Below are 14,799 nucleotides of genomic sequence, written 5' to 3'. Positions count from 1 at the left end.
TGTTTTTAACCATGCTAGCGGCGCTATGACCAAATACTGCCATACCTAGAACCAGCTGGTCCACCACTTTGTTCCAGATTCAAAGACAGCAAACTTGCGATCAGGCATACATGTTCACTAATCAAGAATCCCAATGTTTGTTGTCCTTGACTTTTCCTCTAGTCCCCTCATGAGTTGAGTTTTTGGGAGTTTTATTGAAATAGCTCAACGATTTTGGATGGATTGCCATGACCTTTAACAGTCATCTATGGCATAAAACTGTGATCCCCTGACCCTCGAACAGCATCATCAGGCCTGAGTTTGAATTTGTCCAATTGTCTGGATTATGACCAAATACCTGGTAAACATCAACATGTTAGCATTACGTTAGCTTAGCTAAACTGCTTGAAATTATATTTCTTGATCCCAATGGACCTCCAGATCATCTGTTAAAGTGTGGAGGAGATATGAAGTGGTTGGACTCTCCCCTCCCTCAGCAACTACCAGTTCAGTACACGTGTGTACCATTCGGTTTATGAGGTGCAACATAGTGTAAGCCTTCATGACCGCTGTCTTTTCATCTCAGCGGGTTAAATCCCAGCATGCTGGTGGATTTGCTCCATGCGAGCCCTGTAGGCGCGCGACCACAACGCTACGCATGCTCCCGCTACGCATGCTCCCGCTACGCATGCTCCCGCTACGCATGCTCCCGCTACGCATGCTCCCGCTACGCATGCTCCCGCTACGCTCTTCTTTGTGGTTTTTTTTAATCCTCTTGGCAACAGCTCGCTAAGCACCACTTTGTTGTTGTTCTCAATCGTTTCTGTCTGGTTAAATCTGTGGTTAAATCATCATCAATTAAATTAAAGGAGAAGAGCCTCAAACTTAACTTTAGTCCAATAATGGAGTGAAAACCTCTGGTTAACAGGTTTGTTCATTTAACAAGGATTGTTTTTGACAAGCTTGTTGCACTTTGAGGCCTATGGCTAATATTTACATTGATAAAATAGAGACAATATACTATATGCACTCCTATGTTGCTGCATTGTTTTACAATATCCAATAATGTGATGCCCATGTTTTTACAGCCCCGCATTTTGGATCATTTCATCAACCGGCCCCAGTTCCAAATGAATTGCATAGCATAGCATATTCAGTTCAGTGATTGCTGTTTGTGCGTATTTTAGTGAAAGAAATCCTATTATCTTCATTTTTTCTAAGATTTGAAAAATGTAAAAGTGTTTACATTCTTACCTAGAGGGCAAACAATTGTTTACCTTTTTGCCAAATAAATATATAAACGCGTAAATGCAGCAATGTCTCTCCTACTGTTTCAAAATCTCACTTCACTTTGATTTAAGACTGTTACAGTAATCCCTAAACAAGCTCCCTCATTATTTCAGTTTTTGCATTATTGCATGTATTTTTAGAATCTAAAAGAAATAGAAAAAAACAACCGAACCGAACCAAAAAACTGTGACCCCAAAACCATGATAAGAACCGAACAGTGGATTTTGTGAACCGTTCCACCCCTAATGTACAAACCGGATTCCAAAAAAGTTGGGACACTATACAAATCGTGAATAAAAACTGAATGCAATGATGTGGAGGTGCCAACTTCTAATATTTTATTCAGAATAGAACATAAATCACTGAACAAAAGTTTAAACTGAGAAAATGTATCATTTTAAGGGAAAAATATGTTGATTCAAAATTTCATGGTGTCAACAAATCCCAAAAAAGTTGGGACAAGGCCATTTTCACCACTGTGTGGCATCTCCCCTTCTTCTTACAACACTCAACAGACGTCTGGGGACTGAGGAGACCAGTTTCTCAAGTTTAGAAATAGGAATGCTCTCCCATTCTTGTCTAATACAGGCCTCTAACTGATCAATCGTCTTGGGCCTCCTTTGTCGCACCTTCCTCTTTATGATGCGCCAAATGTTCTCTATAGGTGAAAGATCTGGACTGCAGACTGGCCATTTCAGTACCCGGATCCTTCTCCTACGCAGCCATGATGTTGTGATTGATGCAGAATGTGGTCTGGCATTATCTTGTTGAAAAATGCAGGGTCTTCCCTGAAAGAGATTACGTCTGGATGGGAGCATATGTTGTTCTAGAACCTGAATATATTTTTCTGCATTGATGGTGCCTTTCCAGACATGCAAGCTGCCCATGCCACACGCACTCATGCAACCCCATACCATCAGAGATGCAGGCTTCTGAACTGAGCGTTGATAACAACTTGGGTTGTCCTTGTCCTCTTTGGTCCGGATGACATGGCGTCCCACATTTCCAAAAAGAACTTCAAATCGTGACTCGTCTGACCACAGAACAGTCTTCCATTTTGCCACACTCCATTTTAAATGATCCCTGGCCCATTTAAAACGCCTGAGCTTGTGGATCTTGCTTAGAAATGGCTTCTTCTTTGCACTGTAGAGTTTCAGCTGGCAACGGCGGATGGCACGGTGGATTGTGTTCACTGACAATGGTTTCTGGAAGTATTCCTGAGCCCATTCTGTGATTTCCTTTACAGTAGCATTCCTGTTTGTGGTGCAGTGTCGTTTAAGGGCCCGGAGATCACGGGCATCCAGTATTGGTTTACGGCCTTGACCCTTACGCACAGAGATTGTTCCAGATTCTCTGAATCTTCGGATGATATTATGCACAGTTGATGATGATAACTGCAAAGTCTTTGCAATTTTTCGCTGGGTAACACCTTTCTGATATTGCTCCACTATCTTTCTGCGCAACATTGTGGGAATTGGTGATCCTCTACCCATCTTGGCTTCTGAGAGACACTGCCACTCTGAGAAGCTCTTTTTATACCCAGTCATGTTGCCAATTGACCTAATTGGTGTTAATTGGTCTTCCAGCTCTTCGTTATGCTCAAATTGACTTTTTCCAGCCTCTTATTGCTACTTGTCCCAACTTTTTTGGGATTTGTTGACACCGTGAAATTTTGAATCAACATATTTTTCCTTTAAAATGATACATTTACTCGGATTAAACTTTTGATCTGTCATCTACGTTCTATTCTGAATAAAATATTGACATTTGCCATCTCCACATCATTGCATTCAGTTTTTATTCACAATTTGTGTAGTGTCCCAACTTTTTTGGAATCCGGTTTGTATGTCATCACTACGTTTTCTTTTTTGACCGGTTGGAATTTCCTGATTTCTGATTACAAGTGAAGGCAGCATAACCGTCAGTGACGACTTCAGCCTGCAGACCAACCGCTGTCAGCAGCGTCACTAACATGCCGGCCTATTTACATTTAGCATGCAAATGTCACCACAGACACCACAAACAGATTGGAATACTCAGCAAAAAGACAACAAGTGCTTTTGTTAAGTGGGTCATTGTTTTAACTCACTCTTTGATAGATAGGAACCGTGATTTGAACCAAACAGTGGATTTTGTGAACCATTCCCCCCCTAATTAGTAGGGTGTGACGCTATGTTAAAATTTACTAACCAACCATCCTTAGACTAGCAAGCGGCAGTTACAAAGTAGAGGATGCATTTGAGCTGCAAGTTTGCTACTTTCCACAAGCTCTCTTGGCTTTTTAGTCTAATAAATAAACAATAAACTCTCACAATGTCAAGGAAGGAACTATTCTTTCATTTATTTTCCTTATTAAACTGAAAAAAATAACTGTTCACCTTTTGAATTGCTTTCACTGAACAAAGATACTAGGGGAATTATTGTGTTGATTCATCGTAAAACACATTTCATTCAAACTCAAACAAAACTCACCAAAACCATCTTAGTAAGTCTTTCCACTGTTCCAACAATCACCAGCTGTGGTTTGGTGGAAATAAATGCTTATTTCAGAGTAGATGTGAAAATACGCTGGCTCTAAATGCTGTGTTTTCCCCACTGTCTCTCCACTATCTGCTGAGCAGTGGCTTGTTCTTCTGAGGCAGAACTATAAATGAGCAAAACAAGATAATCATAATCGGCCAAAAAAACAGTTGTCATGCCGTTCAACCCCATGCAATGGTTTGTTCCTGCTTGTAAATCCTGACTACGCTGGTGTCTCATGCATTCCTATGCCACTTATGGGTAATTAAGATGTGATTTCCCAGAAAGAAAAATAAATTACTTAGCATAGCTATGTAGTCAAATGAAAGTCTTTCCTCTGTGTTTAGGAACAATGGGTTATCAGTAAAAAATAAAGTCCAAATGCAAATTAAGGCCACAAAAGTTAACTAAAGCTGATTCTAAAAGTAGTGGGAAGTAAAAGATGTAAAATACAGCGGTTAGTTGAAAGGTTTCTTAATGACATTCTGTCTTATTAAGCAGCAGAGACATACCCCAATTTTCTTTAACGCAGCAGACGGACACAAGCTGTTTAACTTGGAAGTTTGGGTAAAGAGAAACTCCGTCTGTTTGTCTCATTTATCCTTCTCAGCTTTGCAATTAATGCAGTATTTGACCCCTGGAGCTGAGATATAGACTAAGTGTTTATACACAAGATGGATGACACGCCTTAGAGTCTATTTGTCTTGTGCTGTGCAGCTCCCAAGTGTGAATATATGCAAACGTGAACACAGAAGAGGCATCTGTGCTCACTCAACAGTCCCTGGATAAACGAAGGTTACTAAATAAAGACTCCAAATGCTCATCAGCATAAATAACGTACCTAATGAGACTGGTTTAGGCAGTCGGCTAGAGTCCGTCTGTCTCCACTTCATAAAACTGGTCCTCTTCCATTTCCTCCTGCTTCTATCTTCCTCCGCTAACTGGCTCAGGCACGGTTTCCAGGGCCCTGGCACCTCCACAACAAGAGATAAGCCTTTAATTAAATGGCATTAATGAGAGACATTTAACGAGACGGAGTACAATTCTGCCTCTAATTGGTTTTCCGTCGAGATGTATCCCGGGCACAAAACATCTGGGGGCATCGAGTCTGTGTCTGTGTGTGAGGGCTAAGACCTTTTTTTTTTCTTTTGTGTTTGCAGTGTCAGAAAAAGACAGGTCTGAGCAAACGCTTTAACCGTCTGGGTTTTACATCATGTTATTCATGGTTTAGGAAACAGTGTGACGCGCTGCCCCCGTCTTTCAGCTGATTAAAATGCACCAAGGTTCCGTTTTAATAAAAAAAGGAAATAAAAAGTATGGCACACGGAACAGAAAGTGTGAAAGGACGGTGTGGATGTTTGATTAGAAAAGAGCATGGGGAAGGAGATGTGAAGAGTGCGATAAGAAAAGACAGGTTAAATGAAAGATACGGGGAAGAAAGCCTCCTTGTTACCACACTGACCCCCATTAATTCATTTTAATACATTATTTTATGCAATTTCTCCTACAATAGAAGATATCTGTGGCTGCTTAAATCATATTAATATTTAAATTCTTAAAAGGTGTTCTTGTTCTATGTTTAACCAAGGTATTGGGGAAAGTGTCGTCCAGTTAATTTCCTGTTGTACTTGTTCTTATTGAACCAGGTTCTTTATCTACAGTATATTACATCAGAAACAGGCCCGGTATTCTTGCCTTTATTTTTATTTTAAATTCAGTTTCAGGTGTTCCTATAAAGGTCATAAAAGGCCTTTCATCTGGATTTGTGAATATGTGCAGATATCACATTATTTAATGCATCTTGTTCTGTCTGCAGTTTTCCACTAGACAGTACTCAGACACAGCAGTCTTTAATCTTTGCTTGTCATCTTGGCATATTTGTCCTTTTTTCTCTCCTTCTGTTGCTTGTTTTAAGATTAGGTGTCTACGTGCTTTAAATCTCGCTTCCAAAAATAAGTCACTTTTTTCCTCTTATGTCCATGTTTTTCATTCATTATATTTTATCTGTCTTTTTGTGGTCACTTCACAACCTTGTTGTCAGAGCCGTTCAAATCAACAAAATGAAATGAAACCTGGACGGGGAGGGGCAGACTGTCTCCTCCCTCAGGGCAGAGCGACCCAGCTGAGTGGCGCTCGGACCCCCTGCAGTTCCCCACGTAGCCTCGCTGCAGCCCAGACCTCCTCATCCTCCTCATCCTCATTCCTCCTGTCAGATCCTGTGACCTGAATAAGTAAATTGCCCCAAACCTCCTTTACTCTTACTCTGCCCCCTTACTGAGGTTGGAAGAACACCCTCCTCCTCCTCACTTTTCCTCAGAGGCTAGTTGTCAGGATTAGCATCATTAGCATGCTATCTCTGTCATCTTGATTTGGTCTGTGGTCATTCGTATGGTGGTGTTACTATAAGTGACAAGATGGTTTGCTCTGCGGTCAACTGTACAAAAAGATGGTTAAGGAACACACCGCGTTAACATTAGCTCTGTTATGCTGATTTAATAGCCGCACTTGCACCATGACTTGGCTCAGTTAATCTGGAGTTTCAGGAGGATTTGGGCCATGAGGGTTGGTATTTACAGTCTAAAGGCATGGTACTCTGTTGAATATCGGTTTAAATCATAGATCATAAATGCTGAGGAGTGCAGTGCATGTGTAGAAGGACATGAGATTGATATCAGTCCTCTAGGGCTGCCCCCCGAACAAGGATTTTCACAGGTTGACCTGTGGCCGTCATTAAGAGCGATTAGTCGACTCATCAACGGTATATATATATATATATATAAATATATATATAAATATATACACACACCCCTCCCAAGTATAGCCTCAGCGACTGAATTCAACATAATTAATAACCAACCATTATTTTACAAGTGCGCACAGCCGCACGCTATACGTCTGCCGCATGTTAATGACACCTGCAAATTATTTCAGATTCTAATTCTGAATGTGTCAGAAAAAATATTAGTATCTGGCCCTTAAAATTAAAAGCCCTCCAGCCTTTAAGGCCAGCCGCCAGTCACATAGATTTTCACTTAATTTTGAGAAGACACGGCTCAAATTTTATTTATTTTTTCCTGCGACCAATGGACTAATGAAATTTTGGTCGGCTAATGATCTTTTGGTCGACCAGTGCTCTGTCGACTATTTGGGGGAAGCCCTGAAATCTTCGGATCTCAGTCTAGAAAGCAAGCAAGTAAGTGTATTAAACTGTTCCTTTCAAGAACCACATCAGATCAGTGGCATATTCAGATTGTGGGGGCAGGAGTGTGAAGCCACAGGATGGTGACAGATTAAGGGTGAATGCTCATTGTGAGGTTATGTTCTTTTACAGGCCCGGTGGGAGTGCTGGTAATGCCCCAATAAAATGTCACCAGGCAGACAAAGAGCCACAATAGATTGAATTAAGTGGACATCACCCTGAGGTGGTGGTAATGTCTAATTGAATATACTCACCCCAGTAACAGGTCGGGTTTTCGGGGAAAAGTCAGAGACACACATCCTGCTTCTTTGTATATGGTTTATAGTACACAACTGCTTCAGCGACTGAAAGCAACCGTGTATAAAAGGTTTGTTTACTGCATTGCAAGCATTTAAATGGTAAATTTGTTTATGATTCTGAATAGAGAAACGTCTTTTCTAGCATCCCATCTACCCTGAACACTTTTTACAGACACAAGGTTAACTGCTTTTGCTTCTGAGCATCCGTGTGCCAACTGTTCAGCTACTTTGTTGTTGATATCTGTATGTATGTATGTGAGTAAGCGCTCCTTCAGGGCTTAGTCACCAGACGGTTGCTACAAGGATGAAAGACACAGGAATTTGGTTTGTGTGCTACTTGCTAAGGGGAAGGTGTGATAGCTGCAGTATGTGAATGTAAAGTGGCCTTGTGTGTTGTCAGTACAGATGGCATCACACATTCTTATCAGTGCTCATCTACTTGACAAGAAAAGTGACTGTGATTCATTTTGTTTTGCTGGAAATATGTGATAGTAGTAAAAAACTTCAGGACAGGACAGAGCAAACATCTATGCTGGTTAAAGCTTTATGAACGCAGTCCTTTTTAGAGGACTGAAGAGCCAAAATGCAAAGATGAGAGGAGAGACTAATAAAAAACCCCAACATAATTTGGTTTAACATATGTTCTTGTTTTCTACCATGGTAAATGTGTGTTAAGGTAATTGCAGAGTCTTCATGCAATCTGCAAAGTTACACCACAGCTGAAGCATGTCCCTTGGACTTCTTGCGTTTAGTAGACTGTTGATAGATGGGGTCACATTAAGAAAGTTGAAGAAAGCCTTACGAATCTGGGAAAATGTGAGATATTTAGCCAGATTTCCATCCAAATGTAGCTTATATTTTAACCAAATCTCCAGAAAATCCACACAAAAAAATGCATATGCATGTGTTTCCATCCACTTCTGTTATGCGAATAGAGGATATTTCTGCATTCTGGGGTCCCTAAACAGTGTTGAATTACATAAATTGGGTCTGACTGGAAAGATAAGACTCTTGTTGATTCAATGAGTCCAACTGTATTAATGAGTGATGATGTTCGTGCCCAAAGTAGCCACTTCATTGTAGCGAGAACATTTTTTTGTGACTTGATGTCACTGTATAAAATGAACCGCTATTGGCCTCTAGAGTAATCACAGCCTCATGAAACTTTACAACCATAAACTGGAGAACTAGGGCATTCAGAAGATGGATTTATTCCTAGGAATATTGACAATAATGGGTTTGAGAATGGCCATCATACATCTGAATCCTGATGTACTAAGCCCTTATATACTTTTACAGTCTGTTTATTTAATTATGTATCTGTTTTTTATTTCTGATTCATGACTAGAAAACCTTGACACACATTGCTGAGCTGCATCTCAAATGAATCTTTAGGTTCCATTGTTCTTTCTTTTGTGTGACATCTACTGTTGACCTACGGCCTCCTCCTCATTTGATTTGAGCTTCATTAATGTATACTTGTATACTTCTTCATCATAGAGTAAGAAAGAAACAAGAAAATATTCACATTTAAGAAGCTGGAATCAGACATGTTTTTTCTTAACAAATGACAAACCCCATAGAGAATCTCTGGAAAATCCTTGTCGACAAAGTAATGTCTAAGTAACCCACTATTCATTTTTTAATCACACACTGACACAGTTTTTCTATTTTTCACAAATTAAGGTTTTTGTTGAAGTTCCTTGGTTATTTAAAAAAAAAAAAAAAAAGCATGCTAGTACAGCAGTGGTATAGCCACAGCAGATATTCCACCAAAATCTGAACTATAAAAAATAACAGTATTTCAGAATAAATCAAGTATTAATAATTTGTTCTCTCATTTTGATCTCCAGTGTATATATTTGTTCATTTTTAACTAACTTTAGGGCGCACTCACACTGTCCGTCTTTCCTCTCCCCTGCAGCCCAGGCCTGTTTGTCTCACACTACCTGGGCCTCGCGCGAATGCTTCTTGCTGCCTATACGTCATCACACCGTAACATGTCACACGTATTGATCAACGTCATCGCGATGCGTCGCTTTGTTTACAAATCTTTCCATAGACCTCAGAGTTTTTGTGTGTCTTGTCGACTGTTTTTGAATATTTCACCAACGTGAACCTTTCCCCGTCGTTGTTTGAAATGTCCGTTCATGGTCCGTCTTTTTTTTTTTTTATATATATATGTCTGAACAGGCACACATAAAATGACGTCAGAACCGCCGTAGGCCTCGTGCTCGTACACGTGCAAATGTGCTTTACAAAAGCCCACCTCTCCCAAACAGTCCGTGTCCGTCAAGCTGAACTAAGCTTTACCCGTAAAACCTGTTTGGGCACAGTACGGATGGACAGTGTAAGTGTGCCCTTAATGTCAATATTGGTATCAGCCTCAAATATGCAGTATTGGTTGGTAGCCTGTCTCTGTTAACCCATCATTCCTGAAAAAGTACTGATAAATAGCTACATGTACCTGCCTTTACCCGCTCGTCATTGACTTGACCTGACACAGTGCTTTGCTCCAATCATGAACCTTAAACTCTTTCTTCTTTTGTCCAGGAATCGGGGGTAACTTGGTGGCTATTCAGGCTAGCAGGTTCTCCACTCACCTGCATTTCCACTGTGCTCCCGGGGAGGTTCCTGATGAGGCCAAGGGCTGCTACTACCCCTGCCGCACATTCTGGGGATCAGGTCAGTACTGATTAGGCAAGAGTACACAACATTGAATAAATTCACACATTGACTAGGATCTGATTTGATAGGTGTGAAGCACTTATTCATTATGTTGGCCATTAGTAATACTTTAATAACTACAACTATTAATAATTGCCTTCGCTTATTGTGATTGGTTTTTACTTAGGCTGCCATGTTTAGTCGTCATAATCGATGATTTTGACACCTTATGTGCGTCAACATCAATATTAGAGTCGACTCCTCTTTTTTAAAAATACTTTTTCTAAAAGGTTTCAAAACGTTCCTGTCAGTGTTTCTCTTATAGTCGTTCTGCAGTGTCGATGCTGATGAGCACTGCAATTAGAATTGCACACAGTTATTAATATCCCCTGCCGTATGTTTTAACGAGTGGCGAAATTCATGAAACAATCAATTCAATTTTTTGGAGGAAAATTCATCGTTTAGAATAATCGATTTCATAAAATGATCAATAGATGAATCAATGGAAAAATTGGTGTAAGTGGCAGCCCTAGTTTTCACACAAGTACACATGTTTAAAGTAGATTTTGATATCAAATGTCTATGGAAATGCTGTCAGGATTATAATTAGGCTTTGAATTGGGCAGTAAATTGACAGCTCTGTCTGGTGGGCTGCAGTTCTGCTGTTTCTCCCTCCCACCAGGCAGTTAATTGCCATGTCCTGCTGTCCCAGGAGTAAATTAATTCCTTGTTAGAAGTCTATAGTGAAAACCAGCAGGACTCTGAATCCAGTGGACAGTAGGTGGGCTGCTTGAAACAGCACAATTTGTCACCAAACTATCAGTCATTGAATAGTACAGAGGTTTTCAAAGTGTGAGGCAGGCCTCCCCAGGAGGGCTCCAGGCAGCTTCAAGGGAGGATCAGAGAACAGAAGTGAATAACATATTACTTTAGTTATCAAAAGAAGATACATAGAATAGCCTGTAGGGTTGTCAAAAAATCGATACCATAAATTAGCATGAGATAAGATACTTACTCGCTAACACTCACTAAGTATCAGTACTTTTGCCATCAGCAATGCCATCACCGCCTCCTCCAGTTGACGCGTAACATCAACCAGCAGCTACAGCTCATCTCTCTGAGCACATGACCACTGGTTCATCACGGTAACACTAAGCTGACTGAACACAGCTGCTGCTGCTGCCAGAGGGCCTTAGCTACCAGTTTTAGTAGAAAATGAACAAAGAATAAGTGCCTTTCAGAAGTATTTAGCATACAAAGCTAACGAAAGGACATTCATTTAACGGGAGGACGCAATGATGTGTCTGAAGAGTCAACTAGCAAAAAGACAGAAACAGTGGCAGCTTCTATACTAACTCTATTTAATGAGCAAAGATAACACGGAAGATAAACAGGACTGTAGCTGAATACATTAGCATGGACCAGATCCTTGTTTACGCTGTGAAGAAACACGACCAACAACCCCCCTCCCCCCAAGGTTTAACCCCCTTAATGGAATCATTTAATGTCCACAAAAATCCCTGAGCTATAAAACACAATAAAACAAACAAGAAAGGTTGAATGTATTTGTCATGTATACACCCTACAGTTGTGTTTTCTTTTTCTTTTGTGACAACTTTTTAAAATGTTCAATGCTTCTTGCTGTCCATACGCCATCACGCCGTAACACGTCACACGCATTGATCACGTGTGTGTGGCTTTGTTTACAAATCTTTCCATAGACCTCAGAGTTTTTGTGCGTCTTGTCGACTGTTTTTGAATATTTTCATCCGCCCAAATCTGCAGTAAACACTCCACCCCCGCATCACATCAACATGAACCTTTCACCGCCATTGTTGTTGTTGTTAAATGTCCGCGCATGGTCCGTCCTTCTATTTACGAGTCCGAACAGGCGGACATGTGCAAACGGCTCCGCTAAAGCCCACCTCTTTCAAGCGGGCCGTGGGCGGCCCGCTGGCCGCAGTTATGCGCGGAACGGGTGCACTCACACTGCTTAAACGTACTAGGCTTTAGCTGAAAAAAGGGTTTTGGCCCCGGCCAAAAGGACAGTGTGAGTGCGTCCTTATACGTCATTACCCCTCTGAGTTTTTTTGTTGTCCAACTGTTTTTGAGTATTTTAATTTGACCAAATCTGCAGTAAACACTCCACCTCCGCATCAGACGACCGCAAACCGTTCGGCTGCATCTTTTTAAATGTCCGTCGCGGGAAATAGTTGTATATAAAAAGACATCAGGTCCGCCGTCAATACTGCTCAAGCTCACGCTCATACCCATACATGGGCAACCGTGCTTTACTAAAGCCCACCTCTCTCTGCCCTGCCTGGGCGCAGAACAGTTGTACACACTGGTCAAAAGAACTAGACTTTAGCTGCGAAGCTTGCTTGGGCACAGTACGAATGGACAGTGAGAATGTGCCCTTAACTAACCCCTGTGTAGACCACAAGCATGTTATTTTATTTGCATGTCTCACTCAATAGATGCACTTCCATATAAATCTATTTCTCTTCCTGCACCGGCTGCATATCCGAGCGTAAACGTGACCTGTAGCTTTTATTTGCACTTCAAATCTTTTTTTCCTAACATGCACGTGAACAAAATGTAAAGTAAAACACTAATACTTTGCTACAATTTGCAACATATTTTAGGGCTTTATCATTTCAAATAAAAGAAAAAAATGATATAAGTTTAATAAACAAAATTATACAAATTTTGTTTATTAAACTTATATCATTTTTTTCTTTTATTTGACCTTGTTCTTTGAGTTTGTTTCCGAGTTTTTGTCTTGTATTGCTGTTTGAGTCAGTATTGTGTATTCCTTATCTCAAAAGAGAAGTGCGTAGGATTTAGCTTCATTTTGTAAGGAGTTAGAGATTACAAACAACTGAATACCCCTCCCCTCACCCTTCCCTTTCCAAACGTGAAGTAGAAGCTACAGTAGTCTTCAGGTATGGTCACATTGCCTTTTTAATTCTCTTTTTTGGCAACGAGGGTTCCTTCTCCTGTGGCGTGGCATTAGTATGATCTTAAGTTATAAACAAAAGTGCAGTGCACACTTTCCAATTTGCTGGGGCAGTGACAAACGCATCAAGCTGAGCTCCTTCTCCAGCCTTCCACACTCACGCTGGCTCTGAGTGAAAACACGTTTAGCCTTACTGGTACCACGTAGTGTTTAATGTCCGGTCATATTTTTTATAGACCGGAAGGACATGGAAGCCTCCATAGAGCTTACCTGTCCTATGGAAATACAGATAAGAAATGATTCGCTCAGGATGATACGTCAGATTGTTGGCAGAGGTAACTGTTCACCAATTAGGATTTATTTATGAATAAAGATGTTGATTTGAGGTAATAAATAACTTAAAATGCCACAGTGTCCCTTTAATGTGTCTTGAAAGGTTTTTTCATCCTCTCAAACTTCATCAGAGCCTATAGGATAATCACAAATATTAACAAAACCTTTTTGTATTTCCCCAGGAGCCAATCATCGCTCTGCTCAGGTGCTCCTCCTTTTGGTGATCCCAGGTCACCTGATCTTCCTCTACACCATCCACCTGATGAAGAGTGGACACACCACCCTGACACCCATCTTTATGTCCGTCTACCTGGCTGCTGCTATGCTGCAGGTGAGCACAATGAGTATCCGTATGCTTTGACATGGAAGCAGCTTTAGAATTGTAAAATAGTCTGTTTTACATGTATTGCTCATTATTTCATATAAGTGTTCAAGCTCAAGGACCCTTTTCCCAATCCAGAGTCTTAGGACAGCAGACATCAATGCTGCTTTAAAAAGAGTATTATTTTCAAAAGGATTTTCACCCCAAAACAAAAGACAGTGCGTGTGTGCGTGCGTGCGTGCGTGTAATACTGTGTCAGCCATCACCCGACTCTCCGTGGTCAAATCAGCCAAGGCTACAACTGTCTTGCATCAATATCTATACTGACGCTTCTATTAAAGTCATTCAAACGGCCCAGATGGAGCAGATGAGAGGTCTGATAGGGAGAGCAGAGACAGACTTGAAGTTTGCAGAGTGATACACGTGTGACTACATCTGGTTTTCAAAATATGTGTTAAAGGGCCTTTACGAAATATATGGGATTGATAAATGATATTAATAGAATTATATCTACCTGTGTCCCTTTTATAAATGAAAAAGAAAATGCAACTATGTTGTGAGGGAAATTCCTGTATTCTTTGATTTTTTTGGCTGCTTTTTTTTTATTTTTTATCGTCCCAGCCATTGTATTCAAACTATTGTATTGTTGCTACAAACAGCAGCAGTGACGGAGTTTTGAGCGTCTATTCTGTGCTAAACGCTACACATTTGGAGGTTTTTTTGCTCGCTGAAAGTTGACAATTGTAAACATAAAATGCTGCACTCATCACTGTCACTATTTTCACCCAACCGGCCAATCACAGTGGGCAACCAAGTGCTGAACAACAGTGTTTCAGTAACTGTCGATCTGTCCTCTCACCCTACAGCCTTAAGCTTTCATCAAAAGCAGGTACTCTACCTTTTGTGGACATTCTTACTTCTGCAGAATTTTTCAGTGTCACACCACGCCAGCAGGATTCTCACAATATCATAAGATCACGGGAGACTTGCAGGATCATGGTATCTTGGCTGAAAAAAAAACATGTGCCTCCAAAGGCAATCTTTGCAAAGTGTTTTCAGTGCCTGGCATATTCAGATGGGTAGTGATTGTTCGACCAATGAGAATTCTCGAACAAGAGCTTATGGACCAACCGATCGATCACTAAGCAGAAGACATCAACAAAGTTACATTAAATTATTTAAACGTAGCTTTGCATCAGTTTTTTTTTTCTCAAGGAGCCATTTCAGCTTT

General features: G+C 40.7%; 1 protein-coding gene across 1 annotated transcript in view; it reads left to right on the top strand.

The window, feature by feature from the left end:
• The window catches only part of slc41a2b (solute carrier family 41 member 2b), a 50,739-nt gene that overhangs the window by 18,381 nt on the left and 17,559 nt on the right, over positions 1–14,799 (top strand). Inside the window, exons 9-10 of the mRNA XM_083935127.1 lie at positions 9,841–9,972; positions 13,429–13,577. Coding sequence (XP_083791253.1) covers positions 9,841–9,972; positions 13,429–13,577 — 281 coding nt within the window. The remainder of the gene's footprint in view (positions 1–9,840; positions 9,973–13,428; positions 13,578–14,799) is intronic.

Source organism: Echiichthys vipera (assembly GCF_963691815.1).
Source record: "Echiichthys vipera genome assembly, chromosome: 20".
In the NCBI taxonomy this organism is placed as follows: Eukaryota; Metazoa; Chordata; class Actinopteri; order Perciformes; family Trachinidae; genus Echiichthys; species Echiichthys vipera.
Note: the sequence above shows the minus strand (reverse complement) of the source record. Positions and strands in the feature narration are given on the sequence as shown.